The sequence below is a fragment of the Bombus huntii genome, chromosome 18 (genome assembly GCF_024542735.1).
Source record: "Bombus huntii isolate Logan2020A chromosome 18, iyBomHunt1.1, whole genome shotgun sequence".
NCBI classification, from domain to species: Eukaryota; Metazoa; Arthropoda; class Insecta; order Hymenoptera; family Apidae; genus Bombus; species Bombus huntii.
Window position 1 is genome coordinate 2,079,501 of NC_066255.1, and position 21,408 is coordinate 2,100,908.

The 21,408-nt window shown below is 31.3% G+C and overlaps 2 protein-coding genes and 1 long non-coding RNA gene across 6 annotated transcripts in view; 1 reads left to right on the forward strand and 2 right to left on the reverse strand.

Moving 5' to 3' along the window:
- Positions 1-11,837, reverse strand: part of LOC126875388 (titin homolog) — a 16,739-nt gene extending 4,902 nt beyond the window's left edge. Inside the window, exons 1-16 of the mRNA XM_050638251.1 lie at positions 11,704-11,837; positions 11,333-11,612; positions 10,370-10,554; positions 10,044-10,240; positions 3,137-9,963; positions 2,839-3,053; positions 2,467-2,770; positions 2,214-2,392; positions 1,941-2,130; positions 1,643-1,875; positions 1,166-1,565; positions 967-1,075; positions 512-857; positions 384-428; positions 189-305; positions 28-130 (exon numbers count right to left, since the gene is read on the reverse strand). Coding sequence (XP_050494208.1) covers positions 28-130; positions 189-305; positions 384-428; positions 512-857; positions 967-1,075; positions 1,166-1,565; positions 1,643-1,875; positions 1,941-2,130; positions 2,214-2,392; positions 2,467-2,770; positions 2,839-3,053; positions 3,137-9,963; positions 10,044-10,240; positions 10,370-10,554; positions 11,333-11,477 — 9,595 coding nt within the window. The 5' untranslated portion in view covers positions 11,478-11,612; positions 11,704-11,837. The remainder of the gene's footprint in view (positions 1-27; positions 131-188; positions 306-383; positions 429-511; positions 858-966; positions 1,076-1,165; positions 1,566-1,642; positions 1,876-1,940; positions 2,131-2,213; positions 2,393-2,466; positions 2,771-2,838; positions 3,054-3,136; positions 9,964-10,043; positions 10,241-10,369; positions 10,555-11,332; positions 11,613-11,703) is intronic.
- A 991-nt stretch (positions 11,838-12,828) lies between these two features.
- LOC126875423 (uncharacterized) lies at positions 12,829-13,901 on the forward strand. Of its 2 annotated transcripts, none has more exons than XR_007693418.1 (2): positions 12,829-12,971; positions 13,037-13,901. It is a non-coding gene; the product is annotated as an uncharacterized LOC126875423 (long non-coding RNA). The 2 variants fall into 2 exon arrangements; XR_007693417.1 differs by having other exon boundaries at positions 12,835-12,978.
- LOC126875404 (GA-binding protein subunit beta-1) lies at positions 13,474-18,224 on the reverse strand. Of its 3 annotated transcripts, none has more exons than XM_050638298.1 (8): positions 17,605-18,213; positions 17,300-17,514; positions 17,064-17,222; positions 16,798-16,995; positions 16,394-16,730; positions 16,035-16,310; positions 15,680-15,957; positions 13,474-15,594 (listed from the first exon to the last, which is right to left on the reverse strand). In XM_050638298.1, the coding sequence occupies exons 2-8, from the start codon at positions 17,360-17,362 to the stop codon at positions 15,337-15,339; spliced, it is 1,569 nt and encodes a 522-aa protein (XP_050494255.1). In that variant the 5' UTR covers positions 17,363-17,514; positions 17,605-18,213; the 3' UTR covers positions 13,474-15,336. The 3 variants fall into 3 exon arrangements, with proteins under 3 accessions (XP_050494255.1, XP_050494254.1, XP_050494257.1); XM_050638297.1 differs by having other exon boundaries at positions 17,300-17,402; positions 17,798-18,212; XM_050638300.1 differs by having other exon boundaries at positions 15,680-15,912; positions 17,300-18,224.
- Between the last annotated feature and the right edge of the window lie 3,184 nt (positions 18,225-21,408).

Below are 21,408 nucleotides of genomic sequence, written 5' to 3' on the forward strand. Positions count from 1 at the left end.
CATTAATATGCTTTTTTCTCAATTTACCTGAATCTGAATCTTTCTCAGCATCTTCATTTAAATCTTCGCCCTCATTTACAACAAATTCATCTTCACTTTCTCCCGTTTTTCTTAATGCCTTTTTTAGCTCCTATAATATTACATTCTTTTATTTCTAAACTCCTATGTTATATAACATTATGTATTACCTCTTCGCTATCTGATGCAATTTCTTCTTGATAATTAATCTTTTTACCGCGAGTTCGCCTACTTAATATTTCTTCTTCTTCTGGTTTATTTTCATCCGGAAGACCACCGTATATAATCTGAAAATATAATTAAGTTTAAATCAAAAGTTTGTTATTATATATTAAAGTAAGTAGAATAAGATAAATTTAACATACTTTTCTCCGAATTGTTGGCGTCTTCTTTGTTCTTATTACATTATCCTGTGATAAATCGAGGAAGAACGTGTATATTAAAAAAAAGATGAAATACAATTATTTCAAACAGATTATATCTATAATCTTACCTTCTTCTTTTTTTGTTGCGTTATTTCTTCGAGTGGTAGAGTGGCAGGTGTACCAGATATTTCCGAGTTTATTTCTGGTGGTTTTATATCTTTTATCTGGTTAATATGTTTGTCTTCATTATTTTCATTTAAGTTATCAAGTTTGACATCTAATACATCAGACATTATAGATTCGTTGTTTTCTAATTGTGGTTGTATCTCACACGACATTTCAATTTTTGATTCGTCATTTGACTCTTCCGTTTCGCTTTGGTTGTCAGATTCGATTATACGTTTTCTCTTCTTTTTCTTTCTATTTTTCGTCTTCGGCAATGTTTTATACCTAGATGTCGATACGTTCCTACTTCTAAAAGAAAATTTAAAAGTAAAACAATTTAAGAATTGAACAAAGAATGAACTAATCATAAATTAACTATTTAGTAATAATAATATAGGATAGAACAATAGTATCTTACCTTTTTTTCCTCTGTCGCCATGAATTATCGCTATCTTCGTTATCTGAATCCCATGTAGACCGAGATTTTTTTCTTTTTGGTCTATCGCTTTCTTCACTGTCGTCATTTACTATAAAAGGTTTATTATTACAATTTTTTCTTACCTCATATAATAATATCCATTCTAATACTAGTCAAAGAATTGATTCCGTATACTTACTAAAGTCTTCGTAACGCGTAGTTCTGGCTCTAGTGCTTCGTCGTACGGACCGCGAATCTCCTTTTCTACTACGTCGTTTTACGTCAGCAAAAGTGCTTTCATCAGAAGATGTTATATGGTCATCAAAATCTTCTTCCTCTTCAGAACTCGTACCTTTAAAATCTTCGTCACTTTCAGGATCATCTTCGCTGCTTATATCAAGACTATTCAGCTTACGATGTTTCTTACGCGACAAGAATTTCTTTACTGCTCCTTTGTCTTGTTCTTCTTCTTCCTCGTCAATACCATCCTCACATTCCATCTTATATTCTTCGTCGCTCTCTTTTTCTGATTTTTTGTCAATGTCATCTTTACCTTCTGGAGCTTCTTCAATGTTTAATACTTCATTCTTAAAATGCAGCTAGAAGCAAATTTTTATTGAAAAATTTAACATAACATAAAATTAAGTAAAAATATGTAATAATAGTTTTTTTTTACTTGCGCTTCTTCTTTTTCCGCATTCACTATAGTTGCAATGTCTTTTCCTCTTCCTTGATTTCCAGCTCCCTGAACTGCTTCTACTTCGTCTTGAATTGCAGCATTGATCATGGCATCATAGTCATTAAATTTATATTTGTTAGCGGATCGTCTTTCACGTAACTGATATACAGGTTCACTTTCTTCACTACTAGATGTTTCTGTACTTGTCGAAGATGATGCTGATGAAGATTCTATAAAAGATACAAGATATTAATTCAAGATAACAAAAATGAGTAGTAAAAAGGCAAAAGATTACCATTATCAGATTCTTGGCTAGAGGCTTTTGATCCTTTCTGATGACGTTGTGATTCATTTTTGTGAAGAACATTATCTAGACTTATACCAACAAATGCTAGTCTCTTCTTTCTTAAAACTTCATTTTCATGTCTTTTTGTCAATTGATCGTACATTTTTAAGCTTTCTCTTAATTTAATCACTAGCAAGTTCTAAAATAAAGTATTAATTTATGACACAATTTTTTTTTAAGTAAATAGCTTATTCAACAAGTATGCTGAGATTAAAAGCTTACGTGCTGACATGGAGGACAGAACCAATCACCCTCTGGTATTAACATGAGAGCAGGTCTCAAGCAAGAACAGTGCCACCCTTTATCACAAGAATCACATAAAAGTATCCATTCTGGATGATCTGCCTTACCACATTTTTGACAAGCATACTCATCATCTGCTTCTTCAACATCACTTTGAGCTATAATTAAACAATGTTGATATATTGGAGTACAATTTAGTGTTTTTTTAAGTTTGTAAATAATCATGTAATACCTTTTTGCGCAGTCCTTGCTCTTCTTAATGGCTCTGATTCTTGATCTTTTTCAAGATCACTTTCAGGCGAAAACTCATGATCGCTTTTAAAAAGCAGAGATCCTTCACTTTCTATTTCTTCTTCTTCATCCTCTTCTTCATCATTCTCATTTTCATCATCACTACTAGAACCTGAAGAACTCTGCCATGGATTTGCTTCATTAAATTTAGCAGACATTTTCTTCTTTTTCCTTTTTCTACGTTTCTTTTTAGATTTCTTTTCTTTCTCTACTTCTTTTATTGCGATTTCCTCTTCACTTTCAGGCTAAAATTACGATAATTATATGATATGTTAATATCAACTGTACAATTGAGCAAAATAAAAAAATATACCTTTGGTTTCTTCCGCTTCTTTCTTTCCACTGAATCTTTTTTGTCTTTTCTTTCATTTGAAGTCTCTTCCTCAATCCTTCGTCTATCTGCTTCTTCTTTAATTTTTAATTGTGCTATTCTTCTAGATTGCCTTACAGGTGTTTCATCTTGAGTTAATCCTGTTTGTGTTTCGGGAACAATATCTCTACCTACCTCTAGGCCCAACACCATTTTTCCTATGAACAATATTTTTCTAGATAGTAAATTGTATGTTATCTGCGAAATATATAAACATATGAAAGGAGAAATAAAAACTTACTTTTCTTTCGTTTTTTCTGTGAAATTGGTGTCATATTTAAAGAATCATTATTGCTTGGTGTTTCATCAAGGTGGATCTCAGATGATACCTCAGAAGTTTGAATACTCTGAAATTCAGAATGTTTCGGTCGAGCTGAACGTCCACTTCCTCTATAACGCCTTCGTCTTCCTCTAGGACGTCCTCTTGTTTTTCTTCCAATTGCAACCGAATGAGTAGTACTTTGGTCATCGCTAACATCCTTAACTTCTTGATCTTCTGACTTTTCAGGGCTACATTTTACAACCTCGTCTTCTGAACTTATTGTTACAACGCGATTTTCCTCCACAGACTTTCGCAATTGCTTATCAGGTATTCGTTCCGCACGTAATTTTATTCTTTTACCTCCTATTATTTCTTCATCATTTTGTTTTGCAATTATATCTTCAGAATTTGATTCATGGGAACTATTACGTCGCTTACGGGATACTCTCGGTAATTCAGTGGAATCCAGTTTCCATCCATCATAAACGAGTTCAGATACGGGTTTAACCCGTAAGCCTATTTTTGGAGCAGAGATATCACTCTGTTCGTTATCGTCTAATTTCTTAAATGTATCTTCGTCAGTACATGCTAAAGGATCCATTTCCTCGGGAACTGTACTGAATAAATTTTCATTGTCTACTTCCATTGAATCGTCAGATGATACAGAGACTGTTTTCACTTCGATACTTTGAATTTCTGAGCTCCCTTTTTTCTCGTCATTTTCGTCGTTATGTTCCTGCACAACTTTGTTCAACACGATGTCCGCTGTATTAGATATTGTGCTGTATTCATGTTTTGCTAAATGTTTCGTGGTACTATTAGATACTACATCCCCACTTATTTTATTTTCATCAATTTCTACTTGTTTAAAATTATCCAAATTTTGACCCAATTGTACTTTAGAATTTGTTAAGTCTTCTAATATTTGTTCACTGGATTCTATATATGGAGATTTAGATTTTAATGGAGGAACATCTTGAATATTAGAAACATCGCTCAATCTCTTACTAGTTGCCTTCTTAGCATCGTTTATGACCGTCGCTGATTCTGATGTAGTTTCTTGGATATTAAATACTGCTGATTTATCATTTAAACTAGAGACAGTATTTTCAAGAAGGGATTCTGTACTTTTATTTATAACATGAAATGATTCGCTATGCTTCTCATGGTTATCTGTAGCACTCAAATTCTCTGATTTTTCAGATATAAAATTTACAAATTGTAAGTTATCTGTAGATTTGAAATCTTCTGGTATAGTTGAAATATTATTTTCATATATTTCTGATTTATCTATACCTGAGGATGTATTGTCAAATTTATCAAGTGGTAAAATATTTTGTACAGAATGTATGGTTATATCATTTTCAGACATATCTTTATTGAAATCTCCTTCATCATGTAAATGTGCAGCAAATTTATTGTCTTTATTACTAAATCCTGAAAATTCTGTCAATTTATTATATGATTCTATGATTGAAAATTCTTCTGTAACATGTTCAACTTCTTTATTTTTGATAAATTTGATATCATTATCAAAACTCGTTATTAATTTTTCTTCCATAGGTTTTACACATTGCTCTTTCAAGCCCTCGCATGATATTTCTTTTTCAACATCATTAAATTCAATGTCTTCATTTGTTTGTTTTTGGGTTTTAATTATGTTTATAGAATTTATTGTTTCAGAATCATTTCTTCCTTCAGAAATCGTATTCGTGATTTTGTCTGAAACTTGAACTAAACCATCATTTTCACTTATTTCGCCTATTACATTGTTTGTTTTAGTTAATGCTGAATTTATATTTTCTTTATTCACTGGCTCAGTTTCAGAAACGATTGATGAAACCTCCGCTTTTATTACTTCTGCACTATTACTTTCTGAAATATTAATATCTTTTTTCTCATTTATAATTAATTTTTCATTTAAATGAAATTGACTAACAATACAGTTATATTCTTCTTCAATTATTTCATTGTTAGTTATCTTCACTTCTTTATATTCAGCTTCTTCGTTTTCCATTTTCTTAAAACTATTTTCTGACACTAATTCTCTTCCTTTTTTATTAGTAACTGCATTCTGTAATTCTTCAGACAATTCTTCATCCTTTGTAATTAATTTTTGAATTGTTTGTTTTATTTTTTGTTCATTACTAATCATTGTTTCTTCTTCTAAATCTGTAAACAAGTTATTTTTATTTTCAATTGTTTCTCTTTGAGGGCTCTCAAAAGCATCATTACTGTCATCATTGGAGTCACTGCTCTCATAATTTGCGACTAAAGACTGTTTTATTTTGTCTGGTTCTTGCAAATTCACAGGATTTATGTCTATTTGATTCAATTGTGGTTCCTCTGTCTTTGATTTTTCAATAATATATTCTTGCTGAGTATTATTTGCATTTTCTACAGTATTATTTGTAGAATTTAACTCTTCATTTTTTACATTACTGTCTTCAATATGTTTTATAATATAATCACATTGATTTATATTACTTTTTTCATCCTGTTCAATCATCTCTTTATCTTCTGAAATTATAGGCTCTATCATGGTATCAGATTTTTGCTGAATGTCTACATCATTGACGTCCTCTGTTTTTTTCCTTTCAACAACAGTACCAAATTTATTTGTTTCATCAGAAGATGAACATAATTCCAACGAAATACTATGTGTATCTCCATATGATAAGTTGTCATCAAAACATTCTTTTTCTTCATTTAGTTTAAAAGGTTCATTATCAGACTTTGACAATTTATCATCAATAGACATATCTTTATTTGAATCTTGATCAACACAGGAACTTCGGTTTTCTAATGTTTCAATGTCAATTATATTAGATACAATCATTTCACCTTCAGCTTCAATTGCATCAGATTTAGATGGTTTAAAATTATTTGTGTCAGGTACTGTCTCTGCTAATACATTGTAAATAGAACATTCATCTTTAAAGGAAAATTTCTCAGAATCTGAATGCACTTTAGCGCTTTCGTAAATCGAAGTCTTGTGAGTGCAATTACCATCTGAGCTACTTATTGTAGGAACTAGTGAATCTTTACATTGTTCAATTAATTCCGAACTAGTAACAGTAAAATTGTCTGTTAAATCTAATTTGGTATTAACATCAGGCACAGAATTTTTGATAAATGAATTAACTGAAATTTCATTTTGTTCTGAAATTTCTATTTTTTTACTATTTTTAATGCAATTATGTGCCAAATGTACATCAGAATCAGTCAAAATTTTCATGTTCTCATTATCAGGGTTTATTAATTGCTTTTCTTGATTATGAAATTCTGGAATATTATCATTTTTGTCATTTTGTTTAGAACTTTCAACAGATAAGTCAAATTCTTTCTCAGATACATGTTCCATTTCTTTTTCTGCTAAACTATCTACTTCTTGATAAGTGGAAAATTCTTCCTTACTTGTACAACCTAATTCTGAATTTTGAGCAAAAGATGAACATGAATTATTAACAGATGTTGTATCTGTTTCTAACTCGCTTTTTTTAAGTGTATCAGATGATTTGCAATCAGCTTCATCTTTAGAACAAAGAATTGGAGTTTTTACAGTTTCATCAGTGTCATTTTGTAAATCTGATATTTTATTCTGACTTCTTACTTGTTCTTCTAATGTATTACTTTCTGCTGTTGATATCTCAGGTTGCATAGATTCAATATTTGAGTCGAACTGTACTGTAGATGGTGTTACAATTGCATTCTCAAGCTTTATATTCGCATCTTGCATATTTGCATCATTCGTACTGTGAGGTTGTGAAATTATGCCTGATATTTCTGTTTCTTCAGATTTTGTATACTCGTTTTTTGTATTTTCACTACTAGTAATAGAATCCTGTACAATAGATTTAAAATTTTCTTCTTTTGATTCAGAACTAGACAAATCTATTTCTGTCTTTTGCATTGCACAACGTCCTCCATCTATAGAATATTTCAAAGGAACTGTTTCTTCCCATATATTAGTTGATTCTCCAACCTTTTCTATTTTATTCTTATTATCATCTTCATGAAGTGGACTATTACTTGTAGGTGCATACGAATTTATTTTTAACGAGTTATTATTCATTTGAGTTACGCCAAAATCGTCTGACGTATAAGAAGTAATATCTTCCGCTGGTTTGGAAGAAGAAACACATTCATATTGCAGTGTATCAGATTTAGATTCTATAGTTGTTGAAACTGTATGATCAGATGATGACTCAAATACTTCTGCTCTGGAAGTGTATGAAATACAATTAGGACCAAAAAAAAATCTTGGTGGTGATGCAGCTGCTGGTTTGCATTCATTATCTACTTTTTCTGCAGTATTTGTCTCGTGTGAAGTTATACTGTCGGAATCACAAACATTCTCAGCAGCATCTTTATTACTTATTGACTGAGTTGTGGGTGTAATTTCTGGATAAAATTCAAGCGTTTCTGACGTATCTGCTTGACATAAGGAAATAGACGAATCACACTGCATGGAATCTTGAGAAACAGGATTTAGTTTTTGCCTCAAGGAATTTCCTTCCGTGTCCTGTGAATTTTCGGCTTCTACATTTCTTTTTTGTGAAGTTGAATTTTCATTACTTACAGAATTTCCATCTATCTTAACATTTTGATTTTTATTAGAGGAATTTTCACATTCAATTTCATTTCTTTTCTGTGATATGTCTTCTTCATTTGATATGATACTACTGTCACATTCTGGTTTTTCTTCTGGTTTTCCAACATCCCATCTCGATATCCTTTTTACAGAACTGTTAGAATTTTTTGGTATTATTTGAATGCCCAATGATGGTTTGAACTTGGACTTTTCTTGTGTTGAGCCTACAGTTTGCCGATTACTTCTTACATTGATACTTGATTGCGGATAATTTCTGTTTAATTTTATGGTATTTTTACTTGTTATTAGAGATCCGGTAGACACTTCATGTATAAGGCTATCTTCGCCTAAATTTTTACTCGGCAATAAAGAAGAAGTAGCAGAATCAGCTTCATTTTTTGATTCGTTGCTTTCTTTATTGTCAGTTGATGTATCCTCACCAGGATTACCTGTCTGACACTCTTCACCAGATCCTTCTCCATAAAAAAAAATTATGGGCTCTTCTACAGCTTCTCCAAGAGCAGGATTAACTGCATCACAATCACTACCAGATCCTTCACCTTGAATCATTATCATTGGTTCCTCAATGGTTTCACCAACTTCATCTCTCCAATTACTACTCATTATTGATCTCTTATCCATGGAACTTCTAATTGGTATTACATCTGCTCTTATTCTCTTTAATATGTCTTGTTGCATATCATCTCCTTCTAATGGACGTTTTATCGGTGTTGGATTCATTCTTAGAGCCGTAATTTTACTCGGATCTGGAAGTATGGTATAATTTGGTAATCTGTGATCTTCTTTATTAGATATTCTCGAAGCATTATGATATGAAGCAGGAGGCATATCGTAACCAGGAAATGACATTTGTCGTTTACTTAAATCTGCTACCATGCTATGATTACGCATCATCACAGCCCGAGCATCATACGGTAAATTTGTAACTTCCGGTTTGTTTATCTTCTTCGTACTGAGGTCCATTTCTCTATGTTGAAAATCTTGCGCCCTATATCCGGCAGAAGGTAAATCGATAGTTTTGTTAAATTTTCGACTAGATAAATCGATTCCGGAGAAATCCATTGGCCTGTTTTGCTCATTTGTGTTCTCCCATCCTCTTGGTGATGTCGATAAATCCATACCTCTATGTTCTCTAAGCGAATTCACTTTATCTATCTTTCTTGCACAAAAATCTTGTGGTATTCTATCATCATCTCCATTTATTATATTTCCCACAATACTTCCCGATCGCGCTAGGTTTTCAGCAATTTTCTCTAATGATTTTGCTCCACTTGGCTTTTCAAGTTTTTCAGATTGCATCCTCACAAGGTTCGCAGCCAGTTGATCTATTGGCTTCACAGACAATTTATTATGAGTTGTTGGCATGTCAGCAGAAGTAAAAAGAAAACTATTTTTATTAGATAACTTGTCTAGTGATTTCATAACTTGATCTGCTGAATCTTCATATTTCTTTGTTATATTCAATGTATGTGTTATTCCAGTAATTACTTTTTCTTCATGTAATTGTTTCATTTCGGAAACATTTACTAACTTAAGAGGAGATGTAATAACAGGTGTTTCAATTGATTTAAGAGGCACTGATTCTTCAGAATCAATTTTTGAATTACTCACTATTGTATGCTCTTCAGATTTGTATGTTTCTACAGGTTTAGTATCATTAGATACAATAGTAGTAACCATCGTTTTCTGAATAGTGCTTAATTCTTTCTCTTGTGATGAAACTGTTTCTTTTTCTGATAATGTATCAACCTTAGCATTTAAAATTTTAAGGGGACATGATGATAATAAAGGGGGTGTTTCAACAGGATTTGATTCTACCATTTCATTTTGTATTGTCTGCTGAGAATCATCTTCCTCTGTATTTTGTTTAGAACTTTCATCATTTGTCAATTCATCTTCACCATCCATATCTTCCTCAGCATTACCAGCCTCATTAATGTCATCTTGTTCTCTTTCATCCTCAAAATCTTCACCTCCACTCTTATCTAATTCTTTTTCATCAGATCCTTCCATGTGAATGCCATTTTCCTGTACAACTTCATCCTCCAAACTTGGTGATGTAGTTATTTGTCCCGTATCAATAATAGGTTTCTCAGAAATTTCTAAACTATTACTATCTTCATTAATTGGAATAGCTCCAATTTCTCCATTTGATAAGGTATTTATAAGATTAACTACTCCTTCTCGATCCCTAACAATATATTTAAAGATTTTAAAATAAGAATTTAAAATGTAAATAAAAAGAAATTCACATTTATATTGAACACATACTTAGCTACAAGTTCCCAATTTTCTTCATCTATATCTTCTTTATAAACCCTTATATTGCACTCTTCATCAAGTTGACACCAATAAGCTAAACCAGATTTATCTCTTCCTAAAGGTTCTACCCGTAATTCCTTAGCTGCTAATTTATTTACTTCATTTTTAAACTTTTGATTTAGGTCAAACTGTGTTTCTAAAAGAACCTGCAATGGAAAAAACTTATGTAAAAAAAATTGGCATATATGATCATATAAATATAACATTGGAAACATGAACATAAGCATTCTTTATCTAACATTTTACAATATATAATAGAATAATTATATTTATACTTTAAGTAGTCGTAGTTTAACAGCAATACGGGCTTTTTTGTAACCAAAACGTTCAAGTTCCCATCCATCTTGATTAGAATATGTATGACAGAATTTAACCAGTGCACGTTCCCATTTTTCTGGTGATACTGTTTTACGTGTTTTTCGTAATAATTTGATGTGGAGATCTATCAACTGTTGTGGTACTAAAAAAAAAAACAATTGATTGTAAATAGAAATAAAAACATGTATAAAAAGTATTAAATATTTATATTTTAGCACAAATAAAATTAAGAAATATCTTTGAAATATTTTCATTAGAGATATATTATTATAAAATTACAAAATTGTATGTAGTAACCTAAAATTTTTATTTACAAATGCATAGCCAATAAGAGGCTAACAGTAATTCATAAATCATTTTTTTTATATAGTATTAGAGTCATTAAAATGTGTATTTTTAAATCATTAATTTGACACACGATTCATAACTCGTAATCACGTGTAACTGAGGTTGACAACAAGGGAGGTGGCAGCACATGAGAAAATAACAACAGTAGATAGTAAATTGAACTAAACTGTCAATAATAGCATTATTTAAATGAAATGATGAATTTGATGTAAATAATTATCAATCGCATATTACTAATTAATTAGTAAATTCTCTTATTGTTAACTGTTGCTACACAAAGTAAACAAATAGGAAGACAAAGATCTTTAAGAATGATGTGTAGAATTCCGATGAAAAAAAGGGGATGAAAACAACTATAAATTTAGTGCTCGTGGTTGTTCAGTATAAAATAATTATTTGAAAGTAATATTAGAATTATAAAAAAATACGGAATAGCATAAAATTTGAGAAGAAAACGCGAAATCGCGAAAGATAACTAATAGCACACGCGAGACTTTTGGCCCCGCGGGGGCGGGTCAATCATTCTCTCTCTCTTTTCTGCACATACACGTATGCATGCAGGTGTTACTCACCCTCCTGTGTGTTTTCAAGCATCTCTTGAAGGCGCGCAATATCAGGATAAACGATACCACAGGACTTGCCGAAGCACTCGAGAAACGAACAAATCACCGCGAAATTTGGGTCACTCGCGCAAGAGGCTTCGTTATCGGACGCCATTTTTCCGCCGCTTCTCTCTGGGCCCGTCGCCGCTAGGCGATATACTACGCTAGGCGACCTAACAACTCGTATCGCATTTTCGTCAAATTACTTTCGATCGTCACTGCTGTTTCACAGCACGTTTATGAAAAAAACCTGTTAACGTAGTTAAAAAAAAAGAAAAACGACAGAAAATCAATGTTTTAGAACGTTCGAACACCGCTTCCCGCTTCGTTGCTTTCGTTACCTTGATTGTTCTCTACCTGCTCTACTCACACCCGCATCAAAACCACAAACGAACACGCGCGTCCAACAGAGACAAATGAAAACGATAAAGGACAGAAGCGAGAAAAAACACACGCGCACGTACTTGTATTGTTGTCTTAAACTCCCACTCTATTTTCGTATCGTTCAGACATTCAAGAAAACGAATACTTTCTCACGCGCCTTCTCTTCTTCGTTCACTTTACACTTTTCCACATATCACGATGCTTACCACAAACACACTCATACATACAAGTAAGAAGATCGTTGCGTCTCCCGAGTATATACAAGATGTGTAATGTGTGCACGCGCGCGCGCGCGCGCGCACCTTCGGGCGCAATAATAACGATGCACGTAATCGTGGGGGTATCGCCTTTCCTGGACGAACGTTATTCGTACCTCGCTGTTCTATCAGCGAGACTTGTTACTGTCGAATCACAGGGTATATTAGCAGCGCAGAAATAATAACCACCACAATGACAATGAAAACAGCCCCCTTCCTTGCACCACGGCGCACTGGACATCGCCTTCAGGTCCGGGCTATGAAACATTTGGAGGGTTCTCAACCTGCGTATGGCGCGGTACTCGAGTACCTGCCAAGCTTTAAGCCATCTCTACGGAATTATATCCTTTAACTAAACTTTTTTATATTCTATCTCCATTAGATTTGCTTGTCGTGTCGTCTAGTATCGGATTACCGTTCCAATAAGCATAAGTTGTCTATTTATACAGTCCATTTGTTCGGTGGTACCATTGAAATTCGATTATATTGAAAGAGCGCGAAAAGTTTACGGTAGAACGTCAAACGCACATTTCAAGGTTTCCCCGACCGACGCTGTCGCTCAATGACGTAGTTCTGCGTAGTTTCGTATAATTTCGAACAGCGGGAGTAACGATTCGATTAATTAGGGCTAACCAAAGGAAATAGAATTTTTGTTTTTTATCTATTACGTTCCTCTCGTGAACACTCGCGAATTTAACGAATTATAAAAACAAACCCGATTCTTAATGAATTGCACACGAACATGTGTACTCTACTCCATTTGGATTCTGTCACACCGTTTATTGTAATTTTTACATGGCCTTATACTCTATGGTGCTATACATCAAACACAGTAAACACGCCGACGTTTCATAGCAAGCTGAGATTGTGCGACTGCTGCGATCGATCGCGAGAGTCAGAAACACGAGCGATGTATACCTATATGCAGCGTAGAGACAAGACTCCTTGTCGACACCATTATGTTACAAGTAAATGGTAAAAATGTCCTTTTAGTCGTAACGACTATTTTTAAATTGTATTTTTCCAATTGTAGATGAAAGAATATTTCCGAGCAATAGTTTTGTTCCTTTCAACAGGAGGTGAAACGGAAATCCATTGAACAGATCGATAAACAAAGTTTTTAAAATATGAAACTTTGTGGTAGACGGTGCTGCCACGAGTACTTTCAAATCGATAGCGCGGGAGACATTTTCACAAGATTATCGATTATATGCTTGTTTTGTGAAATTATAAACTTCGATTAACAATTTTGCAAAGTTATCACGTGCACTTCGTATTTTATATAATTTAATTGTATCAAATTCGTACAAGCATGGTATAATATATCTTGAATAATTATTCGGTGTATATTATATATACGTCTATGTTTATTCACCATGTTTATTGAATCGTTAAAAAAATTGAATCACGTTTTATAAAACTATTTTTACTGTATCTATTCGGTATTGAATAGCATAACAATACGAATAATTCGTGAAATATAAAATGTTTATTTTCGAGTGAAAGTTTACAACTTTGCATCAACAACTTCTATTATCATTATTGTATTATATAAACGTTTATATTTACAACATATATTAAAAAGTCATAATATTATGTAATTTGTTGGATTCAATAATATTTGACACTTGTTAATTCTCTTTCATACATTCTACACTTCGTCATTTGTACCTGAGTGGACTACTTTCTTTTGTCTGCTGTACATTTTTCTATTTGCCATTCTTAAGCTAGAAGTTTCAATTATTTAGGATTTCATTCGAATACATAGCACCATATAGACTGTTAAATAAACAAAGTAACTATTTATAATTTTGAATTATGTTTTAATTGGGAATTACTGATAAAATACTTGAAATGAAATCTTATTTGTATGAAAATATACAGAACGATAACAGTAGTTATCGAAATAATATGTAAATACATTTGTTAATCAGACTCTATTTTATATTTATATTTGCTTTCCACATTTTATGCTTTCGATAAACTGTTCATAAAAAATATAGCTTTTTCTGATTGAAAATTAATTATAATTAATCAATACAATATACTACAATTTTGAATCATTATGTACCTCTGATTTACATATATATGTAAGTGATATATACGATGTTTCTTGTCTACTAAACATTTATAGTATTTTTGTTTTAGAAAATATAAAGAGACAGGTAATATTCATTATATCAAATTTTGTTCATAAAACTTTTTATTTTGATAGAAATCACCTATTTGTTTTATTTTTCATATAGTTCTAATTATTTAACGACATTATAGAATAATTTCATAATTATTATGTAACCTTAAAATATATATAAAAATTCACTATATATAAAATAGATCATGTACAATTTAAAAACGTATTTTATTGTAGTATTATTTATTTTTATACTATTTTCCTAATATTGCTTAGAAATGTGTGTTTAGTGGGAAAATGATGTAATCTCGAGAATGAAGAAAATACTGTTTACTGATAGTAATTTGTAATAAATGTAGCTAAAACAATAAATAAAGTGTTTCTTTTATTAGTGTGATGAATGTATAATTTAATGTAAAAAAATATTTTGAAGATAGTAATATTATATTATGAAAGAGATTATAATCAATTGCAAGATATTATGTGGAAAGCAAATTGATGCTTTGTATATATTTACATTTATTTTTAAAAAACATTTGTGTACTGTATAAATCAGACTTAATCACGCATTCACATACACACATGCGTGCGCAAGCACACACAGGCCCGTACGCACACATATAATATGCAGCTTTTAGGAAGTATGCATATATTAAATAATATATGATTATGCCCTGTAATACGACCAACTCAGTTTTCTGATATAAATCAAGAGTATTAATAATACCGATTTAAGGAATCTTGTAGATCCGTAAAATAATCTATACGAAAGTAAGTAGTTAGTAACGAGAAGCTCGTATAAATACTACTATAATGCTTTGAGATAAGACAATGAGAAAATACAGGGTGGTTGGTAACTGGTGGTACAAGCGGAAAGGGGGTGATTCTATGCGAAAAAAGAAGTCGAAAATATAGAATAAAAATTTTTCGTTTGAGGCTTTGTTTTCGAGAAAATCGACTTTGAATTTTCGCTCGGTACGTGTACCGTACGTTATAATGGACCTCACTGTAGATCGTTGTCTCGATGGAAAAATTAAAAAAAAAAAGAAACTTTATTACCAACCACTCTGTATATTAAACTATTAGAGTATAGTTTTCAAATGAAATCTTGTACCAAGCTGAAAAGCCAAGGAAGATATTTTTTGTATATAAAAGAGGGCTCAAGAAATGAAACTTAAGATAAAATATTTACTTATACAAAATCACTTGGATGCCCTTTGCGCTGTAATAGTTTTAAGTTGCTGTTTATATATTTCAGCTTCTTCCTCTTTTTTTTGAAGCCGTTTACGATACTCAGCTGCTTGTCTTCGTGCTTCTGCCAATTGTCTATTCAGTAACGCAATATCCATAACTGGTTCATTATTATGCGTTGGATCATCTTCGACAATTTCTTCTATATCATCGTCTAATTGTAAAATTATTGGTTCCGTCATTTTTGCGGGCGAATTAATGATTTTACTCTGTTAAAATCATTAAACATAAATATAATAAAAGTTATAAACATGCATTAATCTGATTGTTTTCATTTAATATCTGATTTCACACCTCTGATGGAGATATTAAGTTTTTCGATTGTGTAAGTGTTGATACAGGCGTAGTACTAGAAATTGAAGAAATAAACAATTTTCCAGCTTTATTATCCACAGAAGATCTTTTCAATATATTGGGTCCTCTGGATGTGAGGGTGGGTGTATTATGACTTAAAATTTGATCTGCTCTAATTGCTATCACTTTCCTAGGAGTTCCTTTCTTTCCAGCTACGTGAAGTCGTTTCATTCCTATTGAAGAATTTCTTGTTAAGTTTAGAGCAAGTTTACCTGCTTCTGTAAGAATAAATTATCGATGTCGATAAATATAAATATGTATAGCAAAATGTATATCTCATTAAAGTATTTTGTACCAGTTAAAACAACTGTTCTTCCACTTTCCATTGCATTTTCAACAATAGATGAATCATTATCTACAGGTATCATTGTGATTCCATGTGCTTCTAATAACCTAAATTTTTTGTTGATTCCCCCAATAGTTGTAATATCTTTGCGTTTCTTGCTATTATTAATATTATTTGTATCAGTAATTTCATCCACACCTTCGATTTCTTTTTCTCGATCAACATCAACATTTGGTCCAACATGAATTTGTTGAAAGATCATTCGTGGCTTTTTTCCCATTTGCACTAGATATTTAATAAAAAGTAGTAGTACTATTAATCAAGTTTGACATTCAAAATCTTACTGATTAAAATATCAAGTGATATACCTTGTGTAATCTTTTTTTTTTGTTGTGAATCTTGCTGTGGAAGTTCAAACTTTTGTTGTTCTTCCTCTCTTTCAGATTCTAACTGTATTAAATTATGAGTTGCTACTTCAAGTTCTGCTGAATTTGCTTGATTTTGTTGATGTGCTCTAATACCTATAATTTCTCTTTCTTGTTGCAATATGTCTACTAAGTCTAACCTATCATGTTCTAATGCAAGACTAATTGGTGTTTTGTCAAATTTACTAGTTGCATTTGCATCTGCTCCATGTTCTAATAAAACATGCATTACTTCTACATGTTCCCTTTCTACCGCCCAATGTAAAGGCGTCATTTTTAACTGCAAATGTTTTTTGCATTAAATATATGATACACGAAGTTTATTTTTACGATTTTATGTTAATTACCATATCTCTGCTATCGACATCTGCACCATAATTAAGAAGTAACTGTGTCATCTGATGATGGCCTTCATATGCAGCCATATGTAAAGGCGTTCTATCCACTTTTGTTCTTGCATCTCTTGAAATTCCTGCTCTAAGTAAAACCTCAGCAGTTTCTGTATGATTATTTTGTGCAGCAAAATGTAATGCACTTGTACCCAACTGTCAAAAAATATTATTTCATTATGAATTACTATATAACTGTAGAAGTTTATTATGAAAATATATACCCAATCCGTAGTAAATGGTGCACCTCTGCACATTAGATCACGGACACTGTCAGTATCCCCATATTTTGCACTAAAAAGTAACTGCTTTCCTAATTCCACTATTGATAAGGCATCTTGAGAACGTGCTCGATGAGATACATCACAGGAAAGGATTTCAACCTATGAAGTATGTACAGATGAAACAATATGCCTAAAGAATGATTATATGAAACAGATTTATATGAAATTATACATACAGGAATAAGGGTGTCTGAGTCCAGACCCTCAATATCATTAGTGCAAATACTTTCTGCTTGCATTTTTGTATATTTAACTCAATCCCCTTCTTTCTGATGCACGCTAAAATCAAACGATCCATAATAATTGATATCATTGGGACTTGTTTTAATATAAAAAGGGCTAGTTGTGACCATTCCATTTTTCACTCAGTAATTCGTCAGTGTTGTTCGACCTTGAAGTGCCGGGATCGAAAGTAGGTCGACAAATTAAAATTTGAAGATCAATTCGATAAAATTAACACGATTTATTTATTTTTGCCTACTTGTTCGGAAACGTAGCATGTATATTTTTCAAAATTTTCTTCAGTACAGGATGTTTTTATTTTGCCATTTCAGATTGTGAGGAACTTCCTGTTCCTGTTCATTAAACGGAAGTCCCATGCCATAGGCCCCGTGTTTTGTGCCCAAAAGCGATTCAAGTCGATTGTAAATAACATTGAAGAAAGTTATACTTACGACCAGTACATTATTCTTGCTTTTTAGCAATTTTTCCAACAATTTTCGAGCGCACACACTCACTTTGAGGAATTGTTCCTCCCCTCAGCCTTCTCGATTTACCGTCTTGGTAAAGTTTTATGAAAATGGCGACACCTTGGCGCCATTCCTAATACAATTTTATCATTGTTCTAAGCAGTTTTTAATGTCAATTTGGACGTATTTTTGTGGTTAGAGGTATCCTTTTATGTAAAGTTATAATTTTTTTAGCGCATTTTAATTACTTTATTTGAAATGATACTGAATAGTAGTCAAATATGTTAAATAGAGCGTATTACAGCGCCACATTGTGGTACACGTGAAAAGTATCTTACATTAAACAGGTTAGGTGTATTAAATTCGAGTAAGATTAGGTTACGTTGTAAAGTTTTACTCACAGTTGTATACATACATAGATATGTACATGGCTATGGTCATATACACGTCGTGTATAGGACCGCGATTTTATTTGTATAATAATTTTATTTATATAATTATAGATAAAAAAAGCGGAATAATTGTTGTAAAATGTAACATTCATTAGCTATATAATAAATAAATTGTATGAAATCAAAATATTTGATTAAATGAATATAATAAATATTTATGATATGACGAACATTTACATATATGTATGTTTTGCGTATGAACTTTGGCATGAATCTTATATGAATTTTTCTAATCATTTGTATCTAAATAATCAAATAATATACGAATATATATATATATATATCCATATATACACATACATGAAAATTATGCATTTTACATAGTATGCGATGAAAAGTCAGAAAGTATTCTGTTTGTTCTTACGCCGTTTCCTAACATTTTATATGCAATGAAAGTTGTGTAAATCGTTCATTTTAAACATATATTTTAAAAACGTTGTTAGTAATATTTTATCTGAAATATGTATTTATTAATTTTCCTGAAATAATACTTTTGTTTTTTATATTCTTTTTAGTTTATAACTTTCCGTTTTTTTATTCTTTTTTTCTCTTCTTCTAGTATGCTTGTTTACATTCCGATCCTTCCTTTTACAATTTGTCCTATAATTAACCCAATATCACAATCTATACATTTTATCATGCAATCATCGTGCGGAGAAAATATATGTATATAGACACAAAGGATGCACATAACTTTGATGTATTTATATAAATGAAAGGTAAATGGTATGGCTGGAATCACAGACAAAACATAAATTTTATGTCTTGTTTATGGTTATAATTTATTCCACATTACGCTTCATACGACGTTATAATTTATAGAGGGGGTAATAAATCCTTTGAATAGTTGGTATTATAGAATATATTCATATTCGTATATGATCATCAATGAGGTACGGAATAGACGTGACATCTGTGATGACATCGTGACATCCAATGCTTTTTCGTGTCTCACGTTTACCTGATCCTCCATACCATTTTTGTATCGCACGTGACATTACCGATTCAGTGCAGTAGTAGCACAATCAATGCAAAAATGTTAGAGATTAATAAATCATATAAAATGTATGTATGTATATTATCTTAAACTTAGCAAAAAAATAGAGTTTTATTAAAAGAATTTTAATAAGATTCGGAACAAATTAAATTTTTTGAGTTAAGATGATCTTGATATTTTCAGTGGAAAAATATGTAAAAATTAATTTTTAAAGAATAAATTATATGGCACTATCAGAAGCGAAGTTTCGTGAGTTAGGGAAAATTCTCGGTGGGCTGGTAGAGATTTGAGGCCGTTCTACGTAGAATTTAATCTTTGTACTAAGAACAATGTGGATAAAGTTATAGCAGTAAATTCTTTCTAATTGTCGTAAACAATAAGAAAACATGTATGCTAGACTTCAGGTAGAAAACTTCAGGTCAGTCGGTAGGGATTGGTAATCGCTGTACATAAAATTTAATTAATGAACTAAAAGTGCAGGACCAGTAAAAATCGATCATATCGATAATCTCCCAGTAAAAATTTAAGTTCCAGTCCGTCCCTGGGTACGTTAACAGAAATTAATGATAAAGCTAAAAAAAAAAAAGGGTAATATGGTACAGGTTAGCCATATCCCAATTAGGGCAGTCTTACATGATTAATTAATATTTTATCTATTTAATCTCCAACTATTGTTATCTTATCTTACTACTATCATCTTTAGTTTTTAGAACTTTTTTATTCTTACTATTTAATTCGTAATTTAAATTCGTAATTTCATCTGCTTCGATATTTTTAAACGAATATTTATGTTAATTATTTGAAGATTATTTAAATAAAAAATCGTTTTTATTTATTACTGATTATTTATATCCAAAAATTATTTAATATATTATATTATGAACACAATTATCTTGGCTTGGAAATTTACATCTGTATATCATTTAATGATATTGTAAATTGATAATATTTCTTATTGATAGTAAATTCTTTCGGAATTTAGTCAGTAAGAATGATCAAGATCATTGAATAAGGATACTAATAACATTCGTTATCACAATCTTTTAGTTTGCACTCAGTTTGCAAATTTCTTGGGACATTACTTTTAAAATAGCATAGGGTTCAACAAGTTTCTTGATCAAATATTATTGCAACTTCTTTACATTGAATTTTTCTTTGAATAAAAAATTTCATTAATTAACAGAAGTAAATTCATCTTTGAAAATCAGCCGACTTTTTAAAGGAATATTTGCAAATTGTAACTCATCTACAAATATCAATTACCATGAAAAGTTACCTGATACAGGAGTAGAATATCTAAACAAAATTATTATTATTTAAATAATTATTACTATCGATAAATCATAATTATTAAATAATAATTGAATTATCATTATAAAATACAATTTAATTGTAATTGTTGAATATATAGTACATTTGTATTGTAGTGAGAGTGAGGGAACGTAGAGCGAAAACACACACAAGTATGTATCCTCTCCCTAGTATGTGCGTGAGCGTCGCACAATAGTCTAGGCCACCGTTGAGGAAAGAGAGCAATGCGCAGTGTGAAATCTTGTGCTCTAGGCCTCCGGCGAGTAACTCACGTGGCGAGCAACGTTATGTGAATATTCGAATAAAGTTCTTTGTAATACCTCTTCAAATTCTCTCCATACCTTAACAATAATAAATAAACAATTCTATTTAGATCTTCTACTCTTGTATATTTTTATGATATAATTATGATAAATAGAATATTTTAAATTCTCAAGAATCACTCGAAATTCTAAAATATTGAATTACCTTAAGAATAAACCTACAACGAAAAAAATATCATGAATATGTTATTTCTCAAATATTTAACTTTTTCGAAGAACCAAAAATTTATAAACGAAGTAACTGATCTTTTATCAGGTTTTTAATGCAAATATTTCACTGTGTCTCGTGTCGTATTTCCTATTGTAACGATTATACATATATGTATGACGTAAATCTTCATAATGACCTTCGATTCTTCAGAATAATTATTTCACATCAATAGTAGTTATATAAGAGTAAATTATCAACAAGAAATATTACTTAAGAATAGATCGTATAAAATTCGACTGATTTTAGTCATCAGTAACATTCCTCTGTTATCTATTAAGTATATTCGTCGATTATATATATTT

Bases quoted from the DNA above. Each gene is read 5' to 3' on its own strand.
- LOC126875404 (XM_050638298.1), bottom strand. From the start codon at position 17,362: ATGCAAGCAGAAAGTATTTGCACTAATGATATTGAGGGTCTGGACTCA. The intron at 17,223-17,299 runs GTATGTATAATT...CATACTTCATAG, and splicing joins ACTCAGACACCCTTATTCCT to GTTGAAATCCTTTCCTGTGA. The intron at 15,958-16,034 runs GTACAAAATACT...TTATTCTTACAG, and splicing joins AAGAACAGTTGTTTTAACTG to AAGCAGGTAAACTTGCTCTA.